The following is a 25,153-nucleotide window of genomic DNA, read 5'->3' on the forward strand; positions in this document are numbered from 1 at the left end:
GTAGCTGCACAATTCCCTTCCCTTTAAATTATAGTTACTGATGGATGACTGTGGCCTGCTCTTTAAATCCCCAGAAATGCATTTGATTATCTAATACAATCCTCCAAGTGCTTCTTTTTAAAGAGATGTTTGAGAGGTCCCAGTTTCCCACTTCTAAACAAGCAACAAGAACGATTTATTTTTCTCTGTGCCTGGAGCTGAATGTCATAAATGAATTTAATAATGCACACAAAGGTGAATTGCTTTAGAACATAGTCTCTTACTTGAAAATTATATGCTACATATACACTTTGCACAGGAATGACCACACCAGCAGCATGAACTGTGTTAATTAGATTTTTCTACTGATAGTGTTGTCAGTTTTCATTCTGAACTCTAGTAGGAGATTATCCAGGCTGTGTAACCGTGGTCTTGGTATTTTCTTTCCTGACATTTCGCCAGCAGCTGTGGCAGGCATCTTCAGAGGAGTAACACTGAGGGATAGTGTCTCTCAGTGTCAAGTGTGTAGGTAGAGTAATATATAGTCAGAAAGGGGTTGGGTTGAGCTGAATCATTGTCCTGCAAAAAGTAACAAAGGTAATGTGCTAATCATTGTCCTGTAAGTATCAAGGCTTGGCTTCCTGTCCTGAAAACCTCCAGACTAACAAAGACTACAGACAACAATAGCCATGCAGATTAGCTTTGGATTTCACACATTAACAGATCAGTTCAGGATACAATGGTTCCATATTAACATACCACACCCTCATTAGCACATTATCTTGATACTTACAGGACAATGATTAGCACATTACCTTTGATACTTTTTGCAGGACAATGATTCAGCTCAACCCAACCCCTTTCTGACTATATATTACTCTTCCTACACACTTGACACTGAGAGACACTGTCCCTCAGTGTTACTCTTGTGAAGATGCCTGCCACAGCTGCTGGCGAAACGTCAGAAAAGAAAATACCAAGACCACGGTTACACAGCCCGGATAACCCACAAGAACCAATGAACTCTGACCGTGAAAGCCTTCGACAATATCTAGTAGGAGATTTGAACAGTTAAAGCTTAAGGTATTTGCTCTCCAGTCCAAATGCCTGTGCTGTAATGCAGATTAAGCCCATGGGACGACATCCTGTCTCCAGACCTAGAAACTAGGGACAAATTTAACACCTTACAAGCTTCCGTGACAGACGTCTGCATTAGGATGAGTTGTCCTGGTCATAGAACCTTGAGTGACAGGAGGTTCAAAAAGAAAAAAACCCTGAAAATTCTACAAGGGGCAGTTGAGAGAGACTGTTAAGGAAGCGGACAGTGGCGGAGAACTGGAGCAACTCTTTTTGAAGCTGGAATATATTTTTTCCCTCTTAAAGAAAAGTCACACATTAAGTTATTCATATGTACTAGCTACCAAAATCACCTGAAATCCAAACATGTGAAGCATCTGCCCTCTTCTATCATGGGTCTTTGCCTCTTTTCATCTCAGGCAATCATCCATCAAAGGATAATATGGCTTAAACTGAGTGTACGAAGTTTCAGTAGCACAGAGATTTAGTGAGCCCTACTTGGAAGTATTCTGGACAATGTTGTCTAATTAAATGTTTTGTTTTCACTCTTCAGACTCTCTCATTCAATGAAGAATGACTCTTCAGCTGCTTTCTGGAGACTAAGTGATTTCTTTGAGACTGGAAGACTACACAGATCGCTGTTTGTTTTAAAATGTTGGCAGTAAATCCATGCACTGAAATAGAATACCATTATGAAAAATACCAAAAGAAAAAACATAAAGGAAGATTTGCTATTACTTGAGGAAGCCACTGAAACATTGTTCTTCACATCATATACCATACCGCAGCTCAGCATTTGCTCCTAATAAATTGCTGGCCTGTAACCAGAACTCCATGATCCATACAGCAAGTTGACAACAGTCTTGGACATCATCTCTTGTTAGAGCTAATAGGATGCGAGGAAACCAGGCAGGGGAGAGAAGGTCATGTTACATAGATCTTACAACTAGGAGCTTTTAGATTAGAATAAATGACCATCAGCCTGTATCCAGTCTCACAGTAAAGAAAATATAATTGCCCTTACATTTTCTTATGAGAGGGCAGTGATTTCCACATATTCCCTGCTTCTGCTGCAGCTCTCTATTAATTATTGATTAAACTTGAATGAAGAAGAAGAGTTGGTTTTTATATGCTGACTTTCTCTACCACTTAAGGAAGAATCAAACTGGCTTACAATAACCTTCTCTTCCCTTCCCCGCAACAGACACCCTGTGAGGTAGGTGGGGCTGTGAGAGCTCTAAGAGAGCTGTGACTAGCCCAAGGTCACCCAGCTGGCTTCATGTGTAGGAGTGGGGAATCAAACCTGGTTCTCCAGATCAGAGTCCACCACTCCAAACCACCACTCCTAGCCACTACACCACGCTGGCTCTCTTAAGTCTCTTGTCTTCAGAATGCTCTTAAGTCTTCAGAATGTGGCTGAATACAGACCATCATCTCCTTACATCCTACTTTTTGCAGATTCCAGAATGTTAAATAAAATACAAAGTATACCATTACTGCAACTTGGCATGTCTGGACAAAATACATTACCTTAATTTTAAGGATAGAATCACACACACATTGTTATTTCTCCCATAATGCTTTATGGGCATTCCTAGGTCTGCTTTGAAGGGTCTATCTAGACACAAGGGTACCTGATTCAAATCACCCTCTTTTTCTAGATCAGATATCCAGTTCCACTCTGTTCCCATCCCACTACCATTCCTAGTCAATTCCATAACGAAACCATCTATTTACCTTCTTTATGGGTGTTGGGTGGGTGTATACAAATCCTACTTCACCCTTATGAAACATTGACTGTTGTTTGATGTACAAAAAGAAGTATTGTGGCAACTTGTCTACTTTATTGTGGCTCAGAAAGTTGGGCTACATGAACACTGTAATCCCTAGAAAGACATGGCCATTGGTCACGTGTCTTCAGTTAATTCAGCAGGTGCTTCTGTTGAAGACTTACCACGTCTTTTCCTGGTCTCTTCAAACACTGTCAGCTTGCACTAAGCACTTTCATGAACATCAGGTTCTGATCAATAAAACAGGTCTTTTGTCGCTATATACTCTTTTCTTTTGGTTAACTAGTACCACTTATCTCAGAGGTGTAGTTGTTTTAGTCTGTGGCAAATGAAAACAACCCTGTGGCATCTTAGACTTTGAGTAAGATAACATTTTTCTGAAACACTGTATTTTACATCTTATCTGCCCTGACCTGGATGATGCAGGCTGGCCTGATCTCATCAGATCTTAGAAACTAAGCAGAGTCAGCCCTGGTTAGTACTTGGATGGGAGACTCCCAAAGAAATGCACGGCCGCTACGCAGAGGCAGGCAATGGCAAACTATCTCTGTTCATCTCTTGTCTTGAAAACCCTAAGGGGTTACCATAAGTCAGCTGCAACTTGATGGCTTTCCACCACCATCACTACCACAGGCAGAGACTGGGGATCTCAACGCTCAATGATATGGTGGTTACAGGGAGGGTTTATAGGGACTAGGGAACTTTTTAGGGATAAGCTGACCCTGTAAGAAAGATATGAAGTTTGTATGAATTCAACTGGACTCAAACCTCTGGCACCTACCAACAAAAAGATTCTTTAGCAGTTCTTAAATAAACTCCTAGAAGAAAACTGACAGGAGTTGACGAGCATCTGGTTCAGGACAACTCGTTTCTATGGGATGATTGGGTAACCATTACATGTCATCTACATGGAGACAGGCTAAAACTTGACAATAAGCATATGACAGAAAATGACAGCCATTTAAAAGCCAATAAATCTTGGGGGGAATGTTCATGCCGATTTGTTTGGATAAGAGAATGGTGGGCCACTGGAACTGCCTGCTGCTACTGTTCTTTTTTGCAAGCCAAATACTGGGAAGATCAGATACATCTCTCCCCCTGGTTTCATTCCAGCCACAAACTATTCTCCCATCCATATTCTCAGAACTCTGATTCAGGGCATCTCTGCACATTAGGAAGTCTTTATTTTCATTGGGGAACACCATGAGTACTTTACATCAGACATGCAGTGAGAGTTTTGTGCCTCCCAAACACATCCCAGCTCTTTTCTGCTTGTGACCAAAGCAGGTAGAGAAGCAGCTTCAGTCTCTCCCTCCCAACTCCCTCTTTCATGGCTTCACATAACAGCAGTTTTCAAAATGCAGAAAAGAGAACCTAAAGCTGCTTCTTGCTACCTGTTTTGGTTGCAAGCAGAAAAAAAGCTGGCAAGTGTATGGGAGAGACACCCGATGCGAAGTCCTCATGTTGTCCTCTAACACGGACTTTGTTATGTGTGGAACAAAAGATGGTCACTTAACATCCATTACAATATTTTCCACTTGCACAAGTACTAGAATTCCTAAATTTAATTACTTTGCAATATATTTTGCAGGATGATACATTTTCTACTCCAGCCAGTATTGATCCTTCCAATACTCCTTACATAAGCATTTTTCCTTCAGTGATGAGAGAAGATTTACACTATTCAATGTCAAGAACAAAATTAAAAAAAAAACTTTTAATGTTTTTTTAAAATGGAGTTACTGTCAGAGACTGTTTATACTCGAGTAGTTAATGGCTATCAAGTTGGCTTATCTTGGATTTTGGCAAAAATGCCATAAATTAAAAAAAATTGATCTAACTCATTCAATATCAATGTGCACATGACACTTCGCAGAACTGGATCATAAATTAAAACAAATTAATTGAGAAATAAATACACAGTAAGAGAGTTTACCACCCACAAATAAATGTGCATGTGATATAGCTAAGTCAAGCACCAGCAGCTTACATTCTGCCATTTTTCTGTGGCCACAACCCTTACAGATGGGTTGGTACCTAAGGCTTGTAATCCATGAAATGAGACCTAATCTTTCAGAAGAAACAGCTCTCAAAGAGAATCCAATTTCCTCACACTTCTATTCAATTTTAAACATATTTCAGCCATCAAAGTAGAGAGCAATTTCTTCCAATAGTAACTTAAAAATATAATCTCCCAAAATTGCAAATAAATTTTCATCACCTTGGAGGCATTTAGAAAGACAGATCTGCACAATATCAATACATTTTTTTCTCCCCAGTTGCAAAGCTGGGGAGAATTCTAGTGAATAGAAAGCAGCAAGGAATTCCTTTGTGTTTAAAGACTATCCTCAGTGGGGGGGGATTAATATAAGATGAAAACTTACTAGGATGTTACTCCAATGGGATAATGTGCTGCACTTAAAAGAGGAAAGTTCACAAGATCAACATGGAATTTTCATGCGATGTAGATTTCGTGGCATGAATAGGTCTAATTCAAAATCAACAACTGCCCGTACAGGTGCTTTCTTCATTGCGACTCCTGCCTTGTGGAATGGCCTGCCCGAGGTCAGGAAAGCTCCCGCTCTCCTGGCTTTCTGCAAACTATGCAAAATGGAACTATTCAGTTGTACCTTATCATAAGTAGGATCTTATTTATGTAATTTCTGTACCGCTTAATGTGTCATGTGAATACTTATGCCACGCTTCAGTTCTTTCTGGTGGTTCCAGACGTTTAAAATCCTAATGGATTCATTATAGAATATCACATTTTTGTGATTGTACTGGCTCACTATGTGTAATCCACCTTGAGTTCCTGTGAGAAAGGTGGACTATAAATAGTGTAAATGTATAGCCAGCGTTGTGTAGTGGTTAAGAGCGGAAGACTCTAATCTGGAGAACTGGGTTTGACTCCCCGCTCCTCCTCATGAGTGGCGGATTCTAATCTGAAGAACCAGATTTGATTCCCCATTCCTCCAGATGAAGTCTGCTGGGTGACCTTGGGCCAGTCACAGTTCTCTCAGAAATCGCACAGCCCCACCTATCTCACAAGGTGTCTGTTGTGGGGAGAGGAAGGGAAGGTGATTGATTGTAAGCCACTTTGAGACTCCTTAAAATATATAGAAAAGCGGGGTATAGAAACCAGCTCTTCTAAAAAATCAAATCAAATAATTCTCAACATGGCCCCATCTGTGGAAGACTTGGTTTTTATATGCCAACTTTAAGGAAGAATCAAACCGGCTTACAAACATCTTCCCTTCCCCACAACAGACACCCTGTGAAGTAGGTGGGGCTGAGAGAGCTCTAAGAGAGCTGTGACTAGTCCAAGGTCACCCAGCTGGCTTCATGTGTAGGAGTGGGGAAACCAACCCAGTTCACCAGATTGCATCCGCCACTCATGTGGAGGAGTGGGGAATCAAACCCAGTTCTCCAGATCAGAGTTCACGGCTCCAAAACACCGCTCTTAACCATGACACCACACTGGCTCCCAAATGTCTGTGGACATTTAAATCCAGACACTGGAGGCATGAACAGACAATACAGATTTTCTACAAACCTGAAAGATGCCTGTTAGCAGAAAAAAAAATATTGGGGGTTAAAAGCTCCCAAAATAATAGAAGCACTATAGCTTTAAGAAACGAATGCCCTCAAGTGACTGTTGCTAGATAACCACAACAGTATTGACATACTTCAGACATTGATTTCTGTCATAAAAAGGCAGGGTGAAGGGGCAGGACCCTTTCCAGGGCTGTTTGGGCTTTTGAAGACAGACTCACCAGGGCCTGGCCTGGTGGCAACTTGCATGACTCACCCAGGGCTGGCTGCTTGCTACTAATTTAACAGCAGCCACCCCATGAAAACCCACCTGGTATAGTGGTTAGAATTTTAGATTAGGATCTGGGAAACCAAGGTTCAAATCCCCACTGTGCATGGTGCTCACTGGGTGACCTTGGGCAAGTTACATATTCTTAGCCTAACTTACTTCACAGGGTTGCTGTTACGATAGAGGAGAGGAAAGTTATGTGAGCTGCTTTGGATCCCCATTGTGGCAAAAGGCAGGGTTTAATGAAGTAAATAATAAATATAGCCGAAGATGGGGGCAGATAAATGGTAGCCTGGTTAGTGAGTAGGAATGAGAGATGTGGGGGTTGACAGGAGGAGGGAAAGAGGAAATAGTGTGGGATACAGGGGAATTTGAGGTGCCTCCATGAAGTCTTTGTGACTGCAGAAGTAGGCCCAGCCTAGCACCTAGCACCACACAACTGGGGCATAATTTTCCCAGGTAGAGGCTGCCAGGGGTAAAGAAGGAGGAAAGCTAAAAAGGAGGCAGATAAAAGTAGGTTGGGTGATGAGTGGGAAGGAGAGAAGGAAGCAGAAAAAGGGTAGAGGCTATGGGGGCTTTCTGGAATGGGAAAGAAAAAATAGTGGGGGAGGAAAAAAGTCTTTGCGGATCCCCCTTGTTAAATAATGATACTGGGCAGTATCCTGCTATCTGTGTGTAGAAGGTACACCATTTTCCTGTACTCTCCACTGCTGTTCCTCCCTCCAACCCCCAGAAAGACCATTCCTGGGGAGCAAGATTGAAAAGGAACAGCAATGAGAGTGGGCAGACTGGAGCAAAGAGGGACAAGGGAATGAAACTGTCCCCTCAGCATAGCTGTTCCTGTGGAGTAGGAGGGAAGAGCAATTTCAGCTTCCTGTCTCTCCGCCATCCAGAGTCCCTGGTACACATAGACACTCCAACATATAGGTGCTGCAATGCCAGAGCTGATCCCTCCAGGGGGCAGAAAAAGCCAAAACAATGGAAGGGAATGCAGGGAAAGTATACCTTCCACACACAGTTGTAAGATTCTGCCCAATATTAACAAAAATCAGAGCTTGTTGTTTTTTAAGCTAATTGATAACAAAATGGTGAATAACTAAAGTAACCATGTTTTAGAAAGCTTTCACCTCCATTATGTCCTCAGGCATATGACTCCTCCTCTATCCTGTACTGTCCTGGCACAAGATCCTGTCTATACCAGTGGCTATCCATGTTTTGGGACTGATGAGGTGAAATAAAATGTCAACACTGAATGGAATACAAAAGGCATTGTATCCACCTTCATCTTTCATTTATTTTTGTAAAAGTACAGATTTGAACCAATTAAAGTACTCAAACCAGAGTTAACTAATTTTACATTCCATTATTTTTAACAGTAACAAGTTATATGTTGTTTTAAAAAAATATTACCCATAAGAGTTAGTTTGCCCACCTGACAACAGCACAGAGCCCTGCCAATTAGAGAATTAGGAATAAAAATTCCAGTACAGAGTTGCTGCACTATGTTAGTACAAACCCCCTAGGGTTGAAGGGACAATAGTGAATCCCCAGCATGCCTGGTTAAGCGATTCTTCAATTAAAATAACAGAATTTTCAGGAAAGCACATTTGCTTAAGAGTTCAGTTCCTGAGCAAATCTGAAAAGGTTTCCTGAGTCTACAGCCAAAACTTTCTCAATAAAGAAATATTTGTATCGACAGGAAATATTTTGACTTTCAGAACTCCTTTCCAGCAAATGAGCAGTTATATTTAACCAAGTCCAAATAAAGTACAATTTTACAAATGAATTAGTGTTCAGTTTTCTTCTTGTCTTTCCTTATTCTTTTGTTTTTCCCTGGCTGCTTAGATACATTTTCCTATAGGAGGGAAAAGAGGGTAAAAAAGAAAAATCAAATGAACATTGGTCTATGCTAAAAACTCCTCCAATTTATAGAACATTCTGCTTTTCTGACCACTGCTAGTATTCATTCAGAGTTACTGAACCTTCAATGAATACTGTTCGTCATAACATACCCCTGCTTCCTTAGAAAGCATTCTGAAAAGATTTACATAATCTGGACAGCATTACAGAAAACATCTATAAAACATCTGTTAAAAGTTTATAATTGTGAGACAATATGGAGAAAGTTCTGATTAAGCTACAGGAGCACTGATTTCAGTCCTAATTTGCAACTGACAGGCACAACAAAGAAAGCTTTTTCTTGTCACTTAATATGGATCAAATCCCAGAAACAAGTAAGTGTATTAATGATCTTCTGTAAACAAATAATTACTTATTTAAAACATTTATGTCCTGCTTTTGGCTTGAAAAGCATCCCAAAATGAAAGTCTAAAAACAAAACAAACCTAACAATTAAAGCCTACCCAGAAAAATTATGCAGCAAAACAGCTTAAAAAAGAAAACTGATAGACAATCAGAAGAAGGTTTGCAACACCAACAAAAAAACCAGAGCACAGATAAGCAGGAAATCAGTAGCACTGAATATCTTTCCCTAAGGAGTCCAAATGCTCTTAATGCTAATGCCAAGGTTCTGGAATGCCATCAGTGCCTTACAGGTAGCTAAGACGGGTCTCCCTGGGGAAGAGAATTCTACAACCTTAGTACATTCTGCTGAGAAACCCCCCCTCCCCATGTGGCTACTCAGCAGCAGAACATATGAAGGTAACCAGGCAGCCCTATAAGACTATTTAGGACACTCTTCAAAGGCATCTCCAAATACAGCCTGTTACAGTAGTCCAACATGAATATAACTAAACAGAAATGAGAGTTGCTTGCTCATTTATCTCCAGGAAAGGGCTTAACTTGGCAAACAAGCTTAGAGTAGTAAAATTTATTTCTGGCCACTATCTAAAGATCCAGCACTGGCCCAGTAACACACATAAAACAAAAACTGTGGTTCAACCCTATCCCACAGATGGGATATTATAATATCCCAATCCCCCACACTTTCAGCTTGTCTGGTTTAAAATGCAGTTTGCTTGCCCTTATTCAATCCATCTCAGAGGGTAAGTGACGAACACTTCTTCAGAATCTCCACTGACAAAGGAGACAAACAGACTGCCCTGGAGCTGCTTCAGGTTGAGAAAATGACAGAGAAGGAGGTCTAAGCCCCCCCCCCCAATACCGCAGTACCAATCCAAATCAGGTCCATACATGTCTAGGAGCATGGACTTCAGAACATACCTCTCCACCTGACCCAGGGATGTCTCTAGAGAAAACATAATCTATAGTTAGGCTCTAATAGTCTCCTCGGAAGATGACCCTATAGTACCTCCTACCTGCATTCCTCCAAATTTTACTCAAGTTCAAAAAAACAGATGGGAGATTTGGACAAATGATTATTAAAGAAGAAACCGTATGAATGCCAACACATTTTTACTTTAAGAAACTCTTCTACTTTTAAATGTAAGGAGATTAGTTTGCACGTTATGAGGGTACAGCTTCTAAAAGGAAAATGTTTGAAACAATTCAAGAACGGGCATTTTTTCTCTTCAAGATTGTGACTGTAGTTAATTATATTTGTGTGCATTTGAGAGCATCACAGAGTACTTAGGGTCATTCTGCTAGGACCAACTTACAGAAAAATTAGTGTAGTTCTGCTCCACCAGAATATTTCTAGCACAATTGTTGATATGCTTAAAGCGATCTGGTCCAAGCAAGATACCACCATACCATCGAGACACCACAACCAAGACATTGCGAACATTCAAGATCTGCAAAAATACACACAAATATTTACGTAAGAAAGATGTTCTACACAATGAGTCCATCTTATTGTCAACTCAACTCACACACAGTAAAAAAAATTATGAAACTTTACATATTAGTTCTTTACATCAATCTCTTCACCCTGCACCAAATTAAGAGATAAGAACACTTGCTATTGGTCCATTCGTTATTCAGAAAATCAACAATTTAGGCAAAATTGGCCCACTTTGAGCCAATTTAAATCTGATTCCCCTATATCAACTGCTCTCTACCCAGCATTTCCTCCCAATTGTGCCTTACAGGTAGCCAAATTCCAGAGGATTTTACCTGCATAGAACTGGAGAAAATAAAAGCTGGAGTCAGGTTATGCAACGTGTGGACCAGTGGACCTACGCTGTGAAGCCCATGACAACATTCCAGGTGGGAGTTGGTATTGCAACTCCTCCAGGCAAGTTTCATGTTGTATCTCAGCAGGGATGCTGCCAGCAATTTAGCTGGAGAGGGAAGGATCTGATCTCTCCCCCCTCCCCAGGGAAACAGCTCCCCACATTTTTCCCTGGGATGCAACAAGAAGCTCGCAGGCGGGGAAGAGAGTCGGATCATCAGGTTCTGATGACCCCTCCCTCCAATTTCTCTCTGGCATACTAGGGACTTGTGTTTCAGCTGCAGGGGAAATTAAGTTTCTGGAGAGGGTTCCGGGGAGGGGGGCAGTGTCAGAACATTACCTCTCTGATCTTGCTGCTCCTGGGACAAGAAATTTTCCCATTGTATCCCCCAAGGTTTGCATTTCATTTCAATCAATTAAATGCAACGGGGGGGGGGGCAGAGAGGCTTTCTGACAGCTCCCCCCTTGGACAGGAAACTTCTAAATTCAAAGAATTATGTGGGCCTTAAGGAACCAGGTACCACTTAGCTCCAGTCAAGATCCATTATGGTCAACATAACTGTTCTGAGTTGTGCATCTGGCTCCCTGAGTAGGAGATCTACTAAAAGAGAACATCATTCTCACTTTAAAAAGATAAGTTACAGACCTAAAAATAAAGTATCCAGCATCGAATGCTTTCTTCATCTTCAGTATTTATTTTATTTCATTCATGTATGCCCCATCTGTCAAACCACTTTAGGCAAAACAATACTTTCAAAAACAGTTGTATCTGTACATACCCATTCACAGAGATTTATGACATGAGCCTTATTTTGATGCTTTGGATTCAAAATGCAAAAATGTTTACAATGGCTCCTTTTACCTGCATGAGATGGAGAAGACGGCCGCCTGCAGCTGTCTCGCAATCATCTTCACAATCCTGTAAGAAAGTCTGCTTGTCTGCACAGTATATCCTGAAAACAAAAACAACGCTGGGTAAGGATCTAGATTTACCACTTTGTCTTACACATTTGCAGCTATCTAACAAGACATACATCAACAATTTTGCTTATTCATGTAATTCCCTGCTGTTTCCCAAATGCTACAAAATTTTTGAATGCACAAGTTGAAACAACTGCCAGATTCCTGTTCCATGCTTTACAACAGCACAGAGGTGTGGCATTTCAGAAAGGCATTTGCAGGCAAGATCTTGTGTGTGCATGTGTATATAAAATGCCATCAAGTCACAGCCAATTTATTGTGACCCCTTCTGGGGTTGTCAAGACAAGAGACTAACAGAGGTGGTTTGCCATTGTCTTCCTCTGCGTAACAACCCTGGCATTCCTTGGTTGTCTTCCATCCAAAGGCTAACCAGGGCTGACCTTGCTTAGCTTCCGAGATCTGATAAGAAAAAAAGTAGTGAGCAAAAACAAACTGCAGCAGAAGTTGTCTTACTCCACTACCTACAACAGCAGTTGAAAAACGCAAGAGTCCAGTAGCACCTTAAAGACTGACAAAATTTCTGGCACGGGGTATGAGCTGTGGCTCACAAAAGCTCATACCCTGCCAAACATTTTGTTAGTCTTTAAGGTGCTACTGGACTCTTGCTTTTTTCCTACTGCTACAGACACACTAACACGGCTACCCATTGCGATCTATCTACAATGGCATCCACACTGAGGTCATCAAGAAACATCGTTCCTAGGGTTGGTGCAACAGTCTTAATAGTCTCCTGATCTACTGCAATCCTTGGCTAGAGCTATAGCCCCAGCACTGAACACATGAAGCTGCCTTATAGGGAGTCAGACCCATGGTCTATCAAAGTCAGTATTGTTTACTCTAACAGGCAGTGGCTCTCCAGGCTCTCAGGTGGAGGTCTTTCACACTATCTTCTGCCGGGGACTGAACCTGAGACCATCTGCATGCAAGGCAAGTGCTCTACCACAGAGCCATGGCTTACTGGACTCGCTGCCAATCTTCACCTATGGAGTCATAGGCAACAACTAGCTTTGGTGCTGTTTTGAAGAGGCAATGGAATACAGTGGACTAGGACCCATCCCATCCCATCCCTCAAAGTGGATTGCTGTATCACAGTCACTGCTGCATCTAAGTAGCCCTCTTATCCCTGGGTGCCCAAATGTGTTCCCTGTGATAGAGCTATTTGTTTTCCTCTCCTTCAGATATTTTGAACAATATAATCCTTTTGTTACAACTCCAGATGGGAAAAGTAGCTAGCTCCTGAGAAATTCAGATCATCAGACTCATCTGAATCAGGACTTCTTAGAACTCAGATGGCAGGAAATAAAAGGAATGAATGTGAAAGTCTAGCATTACTAAAGCCTTCTGAAAGTTTGGAACTGATTTTAAAATAGGACTCTCAGGGATATGTAGGCTTCCATTATTAATACAGATAATTAACATTTATGTAATGGTTTTGAGTACTTGAAGAGTGACTTGGCCAAGCCCACTTAGTTGAATCAAGGTAGACATGGAATCAAGGTAGACATGAGTTTTGTATCAGGGAAATTCCAATTTGCCTTTCAGTCAGTACGTTACACCAGCCTTCTGGGCAAGACAGGAGTTATTTCCATAATTTGTATGTCAACTTCCATACAACTTGAAACCAATAGACAATTAACAGTTAGCACAGAGGAGCTGGAGCAGTCGGACAGTAAACTGACATCTCAGGGAACAAGGCCGGGATTTACAGGTGTTAACAAATGAAAAAGGTTTTTTAAAAATATATCAACAGCACTGAAGTCAACACCATCCAAGTTTCTTTGAGGGGACTAGAAAAATGTTTACATGCCTGCCTCCCCCTCTCTATATTTATTATTTATTTGCCCAGCCTATATTTATTTTTTATTTACCCCGCCTTTCTCCCCAACAGGGATCCCAAGCAACTTACATAGTTATCTTCTCCTCCATTTTAATCTCAGAACAACTCTGAGGTAGGTTAGGCTCAGAATGTATGATTGGCCCAAGGTCACCCAGCAAGCTTCCATGGCAGAGAGAGATTTGAACCTGGGTCTCTCAGATCCTAGTCCAATACGCTAATCACTACACCATGATGGCGCTCTACATAAATTCACTTAGAACTTAAAAACTGCCAAATTTAAGGGGAGCACTAATAAATGTAATATACTTTTTTTTTTAAAAAAGGTATTTTTTTCAAATGTTATTTAAAAATGGGACCTTGGCTTTCCTGTGAGGGTCCCTTCTTTACTGAGGGAGGAGGTCATCTTCAGCAGCGGGTTTTATCGTCCTATGCTCAGGGAGGCAGGAGTTAAAAAATTTTCACTTCTCCTTCTCTGGGCTAGGGCGCCCCCTGCTTTCCAGTTTGACAACTTCCCAAGCAGGATCAATCTCAAAACTAGAACTATTAACAAAAGAAACACTGATAATCGGTTAATAACACTGAACACACATAACACGGGGGAATGGATCGAGGATCACTTCCCAACAATTTGCAACACAACTTGTTTCAGCTCTGTCGGGTCCCTTTCTTCAACTCATCACCACTCTTCTTCACCCTGGGTGGGCAAGATGTCCTCCTCCCTCAGTAGAGAGGGGACCCTCACAGGTAAGCCAAGGTCCCATTCTCCAACTGAGCTCGGAGGACATCTTCAGCAGCAGGATCTTCAAAAGCTATAAATCCATGGGCGGGTCAAACATCTGTCACTATGTGTTGAAGGACCCTTCTGCCGAAGAGGAGAAGGAATCTATCTTGTAGTGACGTGTGAATGTGGATAGGCTGGACCAGGTTGCAGCTTTACAGATTTCCTTGACCGAAGCTTGCTTGTCGAACGCCGCCGAGGTAGCTGAACTGCGGACAGAGTGGGCGGTAATCCTGGATGGCACAGGGATGCTACTGTGTTGGTAACTAAGTTGTATGCACTAATGGATACAACGACTGATTGTTGCATTAGACATTTTACTACCCATGTTAGGTGGGGACACCGAGATAAATAAGGCCTCAGAACGCCTAGTATCTGCAGTTCGTCTTAGGTAAATACGCAAGGCCCTCCTTAAGTCCAATGTGTGCCACCCTCTCTCTTTAGGTTGGAAAGGACGCGGACAGAAAGATGGTAATTTCTTGTTGAAGATGAAATCTGGAGCTCACCTTGGGCCTAAAGGTTGGGTCCGGGCGCAGAACAACCTTGTCCGCATGGAAGACGCACAACCCCTGCCTGGAAGAAAGAGAACCCAGCTCAGAGACCCTCCTGGCAGAGGTAACAGCCATAAGGAAAAGCACCTTCATTCTGAGGAAAGATAGGGAAACCTCTCTTAAGGGTTCGAATGGGTGTTTCGTTAGCACTTGAAGGACAACGTTGAGGCGCCATGTGGGAAACCTATGATATACTGGCGGAGACATAGCTGACACCCCTTTCAGAAAGGCAACCACATGAGGATGTTTGCCTATAACGAAGCCCTCCAGATTCGGAATCACAGTAGCTATAGCTGCCACTTGTCTTCTAAGAGTCAATGCCTTCAAGGATTTGATCATTCCATCTTGAAGGAATTCCAGAAGTTTTCCAATGGTGATGCACATTGGATCTAGGTGTTTGCAGCCACACCACCACGCGAATGCTCTCCAGGAGAAATTGTAAATCCGCTTGGTAGACTCTTTCTTTGCTGCCTGCATGGTGGAAACTACTTCCGGCGAGTATCCCAATGCTAGTAACTGCTGCCTTTAAAGACCCAGGTGGTCAGTCGCAGCCAGGATGGGTCTGGATGCAGTAGGGGACCCTGGTGAAGCAGGTCCAATATCTGAGGAAGCGGCCAGGGGTCTTGTTGCAAAAGTTCCCTCAGCGTCGGGAACCAGGGTCTTCGCAGCCAGTGTGGAGCAATCAGGATGACACGCGCTCGTTCTTTTCTGATCTTTTGAAGTACTCTCGGTATGATGGGAAGAGGAGGGAATGCGAACAGTAGTCCCTGAGGCCACGTTGACTCCAACGCGTCTGTCCCTTCTGTCCCCGGATGCTTGAACCTCGAGAAGTATCTTGGTGTTTGGTGATTGTTTGGAGCAGCAAACAGGTCCACAGATGGGCTCCCGAACCTTTTTGCCACCTGTAGGAAGACTTGTCTTTTCAGGGACCACTCCCCCTCGTCTAACTGGTGGCGGCTCAGCCTGAGTGTTCAATATCCCTCTGACATGTTCTGCTCGTAGGGAGGCTAGATGGATCTCGGCCCAGCTGAGGATGTTCTCGGCTTGTGTGTGAAGGGAGGAGGAACACGACCCTCCTTCCTTGTTCAAGTGAGCCTTTGCCGCCACGTTGTCCGTCCGGACAAGTACGTGTTGATGTTCCAGTAGTGGTTGAAACTGCAGAAGGGTGTTTTGGATCGCTCTCAGTTCTGGTTTGTTGATGTGAAACTGTCTCTCCTTCTCGGTCCACTGGCCCTGGGCTATGTGTTGCAGAAGGGTGGCTCCCCATCCCTCGAGGCTGGCATCCGTAAAGAGCTGCACAGTCTCAGCCTGAAGATAGGTCTGGCCCTTGGCCAAGTTGCGAGACTTGGTCCACCACCTCAGGTTGACTTTCAGAGGGGATGGAATGCAAAGTAGAGGATTCCTTTTCAAGATGATTTGCGCCTGGTAGGGCTTCAGGAACCACTTCAATCTTCGCATATGGAGACGAGCCCACGGAACAGAACCGATGCATTAAGCCCTGTAGCCTGACTAGCGACGACAGGCCGGTGGATTTGGAGGCAATCACCCTTTTTGTCAATGATACTATGTTTGAAATCTTGTTCCTTGGGAGAAAGATCATGCCTTGGACCGTGTCTATAATCACCCCCAAGGGCCTGATGGACTGTGTTGGAACAAGGTTGCTTTTGTTCTTGTTCACCAGAAAACCATGCTACTCTAGTGTCAAAAGTACCATGTCCGTGTGTTGTCAGGATTGCTGTATGGATGTAGACATCACCAGGATGTCATCTAGATAGGGGAAAGCGTGGATCCCTTTTTCCCTGAGATGGGCTACTAGCGTCACTAGGACCTTTGTAAAAACTCTGGGGGCTGACGAGAGGCCGAACGGTAGAGCACGGAATTGATAATGATGACTGCTGTAAGAGAACCATAGATATTTGCGGTCTTGAGGATGGATCAGTATGTGCATATACGCTTCCGTTAGATCCACGAAAGTGAGAAACGCTTGAGGCTGCAGTGTAGAGCGTCGATGATCGAACACACGGTCTCCATCCTGAAGCGTTTGAGACGGATGGATTTGTTTACATGCTTCAAGTCCAGGATTGAGCGCCAATCCCTGTTTCTTTTTGGCACTGTGAAGAAGTAAGAATATACCCCTGCGCATTGCTCTGGAGAGGGGACATATTCGATGGCTGCTATATCCAGGAGGTGCTGTATGGCTTCTCTCGTTCGAGTGCGTTTTTCCTGTTTGTATGAGTGGGAGACGATGAAGCGGTCTTGGGGAAATTTGTGGAATTCTAATTTGTAGCCGTTGCGTATAATCTGTGTCACCCAGATGTCCGTCCTGGTAGACTCCCAGGTCTTGGCGAAGTGTTGTAGCCTTCCGCCTACTGGAATGTGTACATAGTCATTGCTTCCCAGGTTTGTCGTTGAACCCAAGGTCGCTGCCAGAGCCCTAGTTGACAAGGTAACAGAGTCCAGAGTGGCGTCCGCCAGGAATGTCACTGCTTTAAGCACACGGTTCAAGCCGTCTAGGACCCTTCTGTTAACCTGTGGGACCAAGTCAATTAGTTTACGAGACCACATAATGCATGCCCGTGCCACCAGGGCCGCGGTAGTGGAGGCTTGAATAGAGGTAGCGGAAGCCTCATGTGCCTTCTTAGCAGCATAGTCCGCCTTCCTATCCAGCTGGTCTCTGATATTGCCTGCCCCATCTTTGGAGACCAGGCCTGCGGAATGTAGATCTGACACTGGAGCTTCCACAGAAGGGCTTGCAGTAGCTTCGCTTGGCTCCAGGGAATAAAGTTTCTTAATGGCGGAGGGGACTGTCTGCCTGACATAGGCCTTTCCCACTCGGCCCTTACTAGGTCTTCAAAATACTCTGGAAAAGGTACAGAGCATGTCTGGGGTCTGAGTCTGGTAAAAAATTCCTTAGTGCCCCTGAATGTGGCTTTGCTCTTAGCCGCCTCATTCTGCTCGTCCTCATGTAGATCCAGAGTTGCCATGGCCTTGGAGAGGAGGGCTTGGTAATCCTCCCCAGAGAAAAGGCGAGACTGTTGTTCCTGGGGAACAGATTCCTCCCCCCTTCCTCTTCTTCTGAAAAGAACTCGCCTTCCTCCCTCTCACTTCCCTCAGAAGATGGTGGGGAAGCCCTGCTCCTTCTACCGGGGGAGGGGTAACCTTCTTAGGCGCCTTGGACGAACCGGCATGGCTAGAACCTCTGGAATCACTCCCTCTCCTATCTTTGGAATGGGCTGACATGGATGTCCTGGGGGAAGAGGCTCTGGAGCTGGCGATTTCCCTGAGAGACAACTCCCCAGCGTGGGCGAATTCCTCCCTAAGAGCTTGCCGCATTAGATCAATCATAGCCCGATTACCCGAACCTCCCGCAGAACAGGGGAACAGAAGGGCTGAGTGATTACTGGACCCGGCTGCTGAAACGTCCCCTGCATCGTTCTCACCGCAGGCACCTGAATTGCTGGGGTCCGACTCGCCCTCGTTGCCCCCTTGGGCCGAACGGGGAGTTGTGGCGGCCATTTTATTGTCGCACGCCTTTTTTGCGCCGCTTTTCGCGCCCTCCTCAGCGCCTCGCTTCTTGCCGGTCACCGCCTCCTCCACGCTGGGCTTAGCCGCCCGCCTGCTCTCCCCACGGGTCTTTGAAGTCGTCCCGTGCGAGTGGCATGGTGAAAGGAGTCCGGAGACCTGCTCTTCGTCTCCAGACACAAGTTCCTCCAGGTTTCCCTCCTTCACAGCCGCCATTCTCCTCAGCGCCAAAGCGGGGAGGAGGTGGTGGAGGGAAGACACACAAACTCCTGAGGCTAAGGTTGGAATCGGGAGGGAGGAACAGTAGGTTAGGAACGCGGAAGGTGAGTAACAACACAAGGGAAGGAAGAGAATAGGTATAAGAATGGAAAATAGAGGTAAAAGTAAGCTGGCTGTAGAGCTGGCTATTAAACCTGCTGCTCCCTGTAAGGCAGGAGGAAAACTGGAAAGCAGGGGGCGCCCTAGCCCAGAGAAGGAGAAGTGAAGAATTTTTAACTCTTGCCTCCCTGAGCATAGGACGATAAAACCCGCTGCTGAAGATGTCCTCTGAGCTCAGTTGGAGAAAAAAGGATTTACAGACCCAGCTGTTCAATAACACTCCAGAAAGTTCTGAATCAGTTCAGACACACCAGTAATATCACACAGCAAATAATCCATCCATCTGTGAACTCCCAATATAGCCTTTTACACTACTTCCTGGATGTCCCATTTTAATTTGTTTTTAATTTGTATATCTATTCAAACCAATTATTTAAATGTACAGTGCAATCCCAATCTATGCTCAAAAAGGAAAAAGGAATGGGTCACAATCAAAATAACAGACTTGTACATGTGGAAGAGAACTGCGGAAGCCTTAAAAGTGACGTTTTCTGCTGAGAAGACGGGTCCACTCTTTCATTGTTGGAAGTGGTTTGTCTCTTTTCCAATGGCAAAAACTGCAACCAGGGTTGCGATTAGTGCTCACAGTTCTCTGCTGTGTGATTTCTGATTCCTGTTAAAGAGAATCATCTCCAATACCAATTTTTATCTTGTTCATTGTTTTGTGATAAATCATAAGAACTGCCAACTCACCTGTATGCGTATATGTTGTGAGTAGCACTGGCAATTTTCTTAATCTCATACAATTGGGCAAGAACATTTTTCACCTGGGTGGGGAGATTTCCACAATTAAAATATACGCACTTCACTTTAAGATTCTGCAAAGCAAGCCTGATCACCCACAGTTAATCCTAAAACAGCTGAATGCCTGTGGACAGACATGCCTAAATGCAGCCCTCGGGATGCCCATGGACGTGAATAAAATGCTGACAACAAGCTCACAGTGCAAGGCGTGCAGCAAAGACTTGCCCTCGCCCCCAACTGTTTCCAGGAATACAAAGGACACCTCTGACAACTAACTGTGTGACTGGTGGGGCTAAGAGACAATGGAATGAGATGGATGGGGAAGAAAAGGAGATGAAGCAAAGAAAAAAAACAAGACGAAGGAAGCATAGAAGAAGACTTGGTTTTTATATGCCAGCTTTCTCTACCACTTAAGGGAGAATCAGACCAGCTTACAATCACCTTCCCTTCCCCTCCCCTCCCCACAACAGACACCCTGTGAGGTAGGCGGGGCTGAGAGAGTATGGAGAGAACTGTGACTAGCCCAAGGTCACCCAGCTGGCTTCATATGTAGGAGTGGGGAAACCAACCTGGTTTTCCAGATGAGAGTCCACCACTCCGAACCACCACTTTTTTAAAAAAAAAAAATTTTTTATTGTTTTTCTAACTCCACTATACATATACATTTCTACAATTGTTAACAATCATACATTATATTGTTATTGAAAGTATATCCAATATAAAAAGAAAAAGAAAAAAGAAGAAAAAAGACTTCCCCTACATCTTCCTCCATCCATTAATAAACCTATGTACTCTTTAGTATAGGTAATTCTAATCCTAATATTTTTAATTTTATTCATTAAACTAAATCACTAAACTAAACTAAATCACATGCAATTTTAAGGATAGAGTATTGAATATATTCATTAAGAAATTTAATTAATACTAACACAATTTTTTTTAATAAGTCTCATTAATAGTAGATAGATTAGAATAATAGGTAACATTTAATACCTCCTTTAAAAGTCAATTTCTGTATAAACCCTCCATGTCTCCCAATCACCCATAACTGCAAATCATCTTTCTAAAATATTAGTATAAGGAATTGTTCCATTTTCCCCAAAGCTAAACCTTTTGACCAGATCCTTTCTTATTCCAGAAAAACTAAACTCTTTTAGCCAGTCCCTTTGTCAGGAATTTCCAGCGTCTTCCACTTTTCCTCTTTAACACCAAACTTCGAGTAGCATCCTTGGAGATTGTTGGCAAAGTCCCCTCTGCAGACAGTGGGTTCTCATAGTAAATCTGCATCACATTTTCTTCCATCCCAAAGTCGCAGAGAGAAATCCCAGTAATTTCAGCCTTTCCATCCTTCAAGTCCTCCAAGCTGACATTAAAGAGTTCTTCAGGCAGATTGTAAAGACTAAAATCAAAGTCTCTCACATTTAGATACGTTGTAGCCAGATAATCCATTGCTATTTCTTCTTGGAGGTACACAGCTTCTGGTTGTTGATCGTGGCTTTCCAATTCCTTTGTAGGGTTTTTCTGTTCTTCAACTGTCTTTTCAGTTGGAAAATCCACTGATCTCACATCTGGCTTCATTGTAGTAGCTTGGTTATTTGTGTCTTTAAGTACGTCTAGGACAGGGGTCGGCAAACTCATTAGTCAAAAGAGCCAAATATCAACAGTACAACGATTGAGATTTCTTTTGAGAGCCAAATTTCTTAAACTTAAACTATATAGGTAGGTACACTGTTTATTAACTTAATAAACTTTAATTAAAGTTTTAAGTCTTAATTAAACTATAGGTACACTGAATAAAACTTGATATCATACTTAATAGTGATCTTATTTATTGATAAAAATTAAATTGTAAGTCCCTGCCATTTTCCCCTCCCCGTCCGGAGTCCTCATCTGGTCTACCGCCATAAAAGCCTATTGGTAGACCTGGCCTCCGGCTGAGTCCCATTGTGAGGCCAGGTCTACCCATTGGCTTTCTTGGCAGTAGACCTGGCCTCCAGAGGCCCATAGAAGCCAATTGGTAGACCTGGCCTCTGAAGGGGGACTTTTTCCCCTCCTCGGAGTCCAGGTCTACCGCCAAGAAAGCCAGTGGGTAGTCATGGCCTCCCAATAGGACTCAGCCAGAGGCCAGGTCTACCAAAGGAAGCCCGCACCGCCCAACAGTTGAGCGGGCGCAAGAGCAGGGGCTCCGAACCAAGTTCGGAGAGCCGCACTCAACGGGCCAAAGAGCCGCATGCGGCTCTGGAGCCGCAGTTTTGAGACCCCTGGTCTAGGATGATGTCCAATTTCTGGTCGATAAGTTGAAATTGAGAGTTCATCAGAGCAATTAGATGATCAAGCTGATTCATTGCACGTTCCATGGTTGCTGCTTTTTAGGAATTCTGTTAAGACACAGTCAGTAAAGTCCAGACAAATACACCGAAAAAGGAAAAAAAAGTTGTAAATAATTTGGCAGGATTCTTGTATTGTGGGTAGTACTTTAAAATTAAAATACCATCGAGTTGAAGACACTCTTTCCAGAAGAGATGTTGCAGGAGACATAGTGTGCACAGGGAATTTCAGAGTCGTGGACCTTCCGTTACCTCCTCTTGGTATCCAGGAACTTGGAAGAAATTTGCCAGTTGCACAAGGGAGACACACTTCCGGCCCTACGATCAATGATGCTACGATGGTATTCAACGCCTTAAGGAACAACAAGTTTACTGTCTTCCGGTTCTCCAAGACAAGTCCCTTCCAGGGAACACGTGGCTGGAGGACCTACTTAAGTTGGAAAGACGTCACCTCTGGGGTGTGTGGGGGTATCTCCTCCTCCCTCCCCTTGCTGCATCGCGGTATCTGATTGGTAGTTGTAGCGTCTTTCAAAAGATCCTGTTTGTTGTGTCTACCCACCGATCAAATTGATAAGGTTCCTGCTGGTTTATCAGATATTTTCTTGTTTTCAAAGAGTCATTTATACATGGGGTGGGGAGACGTGGATTTAATAGATGTTTTTAACAATCCTTCAGAGCTTCCAAATCCAGGTAAAATGAAAGAGATCTTGTAACTTACTCACGGCTGCAGAGGAGTTCCTGCTTCCTAGTCCACTATTTAGGAACCTGGGGGGGGGTGCTGGGTGCACCCCAAATTCAAACGTTTCTTGGGTCCCCCGGGAGTTTCCGAGGAACGAGGCACTCAGATCAGCATCTCTACCGGAAGTTCTCCGAACCACCAGTCTTAACCACTACACCATGCTGGCTCTCAAGAAGAAAAGCAGCCTGAGGTTCTCACAAATATTTTCGGTGCTCAGGATGGACACAGCAGCTGCCACATAGAGCCTGATGTACACTGGACCAGTATTATATGTTTGGAACACCTTGCCAGGAGGAGGAAAAAAATGGGGCCCCTTCATAAATTATTGGAGCAATGCACAAATAGTAGACCAGACACCAGGCAGAAGGTTTCCTACGAGTAAGAAACGAGACAGAAAGCCATGAAAATAACCAGCCATGAACCTAGGCAGCCATGAGCTTCCAGTCCTGGGTTCTATGGTATTTCCCGAGGTTTGCTTCAGTCGTAACCTGAATCCATGGTTTATTTAAGCTGTGAGTAGTTTGTGAAACCAGCATTCATCTTTTCAGATGATCGGTCAAATTTATTTATTTATTAGGCTTTTTTGCCACTCTACCCTGACCAATTCGGGCTCAGAGCAGCTATGACAGGTTTGCAAAATTAAACTTGATCATAATATGCAATTTAAAACTACAATATAAATTAAAATCTAAGGCATTCTTAATTCCTACACAGTGACACAAATCCGTAGCGGTAGGGCACCAGTAGCCTGACCTAGTTAAGATGATAAAACGCCACACGGCTACATTAGTGACCTGTGCCTCCATCGAGAGGGAAATATCCAGAGTCACGCCCAAACTCTTGATGGAGGCTGCTGTTAATTGCGCACCATCAAGAATTGGGAGCTGGCACCTCAACCCCATGTCTCCCAGGCCCAGCCACAGGACCTCCGTCTTCAATGGTTCAAATTTCAGTCAACTCTGCTTCAACCATCCCACCACGGCCTCCAGACACCTGGCCAATATATCAGGGGCGGCATCTGGATGGCCGCCCATCGACAGATATAACTGGGTGTCATCTGCACATTTGCCTTGTGGTTTCATGGCCTTCACATTCTTTCCCCGGTCTCCTCATCCCAGCTTGCATTGTGGTGATGGAAGTGCCAAGGATTCTAGCCAAGATTAGGCCAGGATGTACACAGTCAAAACCATAGTCAAAGCTATCTGTGTAATAATCTATGGTTTCAGATCCTGGCTCATGTCCATGGTAAAATCATGGTTTCATGTGATGTCTGGTCAGATCCTGCGTCTCGTACCAATTTTGTTTCCAGAAACTGAAAACAACAGTCTGAAATGCTTTTAATTTTAGGCGCATTGTGCCCAGTGTATTACAGATGCCAATATGTTAATCTCTGGAATCCAGCAAGATGCCTCCAGTACTTCTCTTACACTTTAAATCTATTCACAGTGGGTAGCCGTGTTAGTCTGTTTGCAGTAGTCAAAAAGGGCAAGAGTCCAGTAGCACCTTAAAGACTAACAAAAATATTTTCTGGTAGGGTATGAGCTTTCGTGAGCCACAGCTCACTTCTTCAGATACAGCTAGAATGTGAATCCATCGGTCTTTAAGTAGAGGAACAGTATGTAAATGTGAATAGCAGGCTTGATTGGATTAGGTGTGATATGCAGAAGAGTCTGTGATGTCCAGGGGAGAGATGGGTGTGGAGAAATCAGCATTGGTAATGGGCCATGAATGCAAGGTTTTTATTCAGCCCAGGTAAATGCATTGTAACTGTAAGTACTAAGAGCTCAATAAGCAATTAGACAGGAATGTATTAGCAGTTGTTTTTTGTGTGTGTTTCTCTTTAAATGTAATAATGATTTTTCTATTCTTATCAGATGGCTCTTGTTCCCCTGTACTAGATAAATGCTGTGATGAAGAAACTGTTTTAATAAACAATGCATAATTAATACCACTTTAAGCAAAACATTATTAAAGCTGTGAGAGTTAGAGAGAACATGCCTGGCAAGCAAATTGCTTTTAATTCAAAAGAAAAAAGTCATCTCTCTAGAGTTATCAAAATACATCTTCAATATTTATCTTTGCAGTATTCCCATTCTTTCACAGCAAATTCATTTACTGTGCTTGAGAGGGGAACGCTGCTACTGCATACCTCAAATTCACAGCATCACTAATGAGAATTTTTGCTTTGAAAACATCTCCCCAAGTCACTTATATATAGTTTTCCCTTGCTTACAAAAATTAACACAAATAAACCCCAAAAGCCAAAAAGGAAACCAGTGTAAATAACTAACCACGCTCATACTTAGCCAAAAGTGCATTTGAAACCGAAGGGGGAAAGTATTGACACAACTTGGCATAAATTTGTTCACTGCATATATGTGGCATCTGTTGGGTTAGAGCCTACCCCTTCCCATGTCTCCCACAACCTATTCCAGGGACTGTGAGATCCACATGCACAAAAAGTCATCTGGAAGCAAGAAGAGAATCAGACAACATCACCCCTATTTCTTCTTGCACTAGTGGAAAAGCTGGTAAGA

The 25,153-nt window shown here is 43.3% G+C and overlaps 1 protein-coding gene across 1 annotated transcript in view; it reads right to left on the reverse strand.

Moving 5' to 3' along the window:
- Positions 1-8,445: 8,445 nt before the first annotated feature.
- The window catches only part of IMPACT (impact RWD domain protein), a 29,042-nt gene continuing 12,334 nt past the window's right edge, over positions 8,446-25,153 (reverse strand). Inside the window, exons 8-11 of the mRNA XM_056854480.1 lie at positions 19,500-19,573; positions 11,622-11,712; positions 10,245-10,379; positions 8,446-8,521 (exon numbers count right to left, since the gene is read on the reverse strand). Coding sequence (XP_056710458.1) covers positions 8,453-8,521; positions 10,245-10,379; positions 11,622-11,712; positions 19,500-19,573 — 369 coding nt within the window. The 3' untranslated portion in view covers positions 8,446-8,452. The remainder of the gene's footprint in view (positions 8,522-10,244; positions 10,380-11,621; positions 11,713-19,499; positions 19,574-25,153) is intronic.

The sequence above is a fragment of the Euleptes europaea genome, chromosome 8 (genome assembly GCF_029931775.1).
Source record: "Euleptes europaea isolate rEulEur1 chromosome 8, rEulEur1.hap1, whole genome shotgun sequence".
Classification (NCBI taxonomy): domain Eukaryota; kingdom Metazoa; phylum Chordata; class Lepidosauria; order Squamata; family Sphaerodactylidae; genus Euleptes; species Euleptes europaea.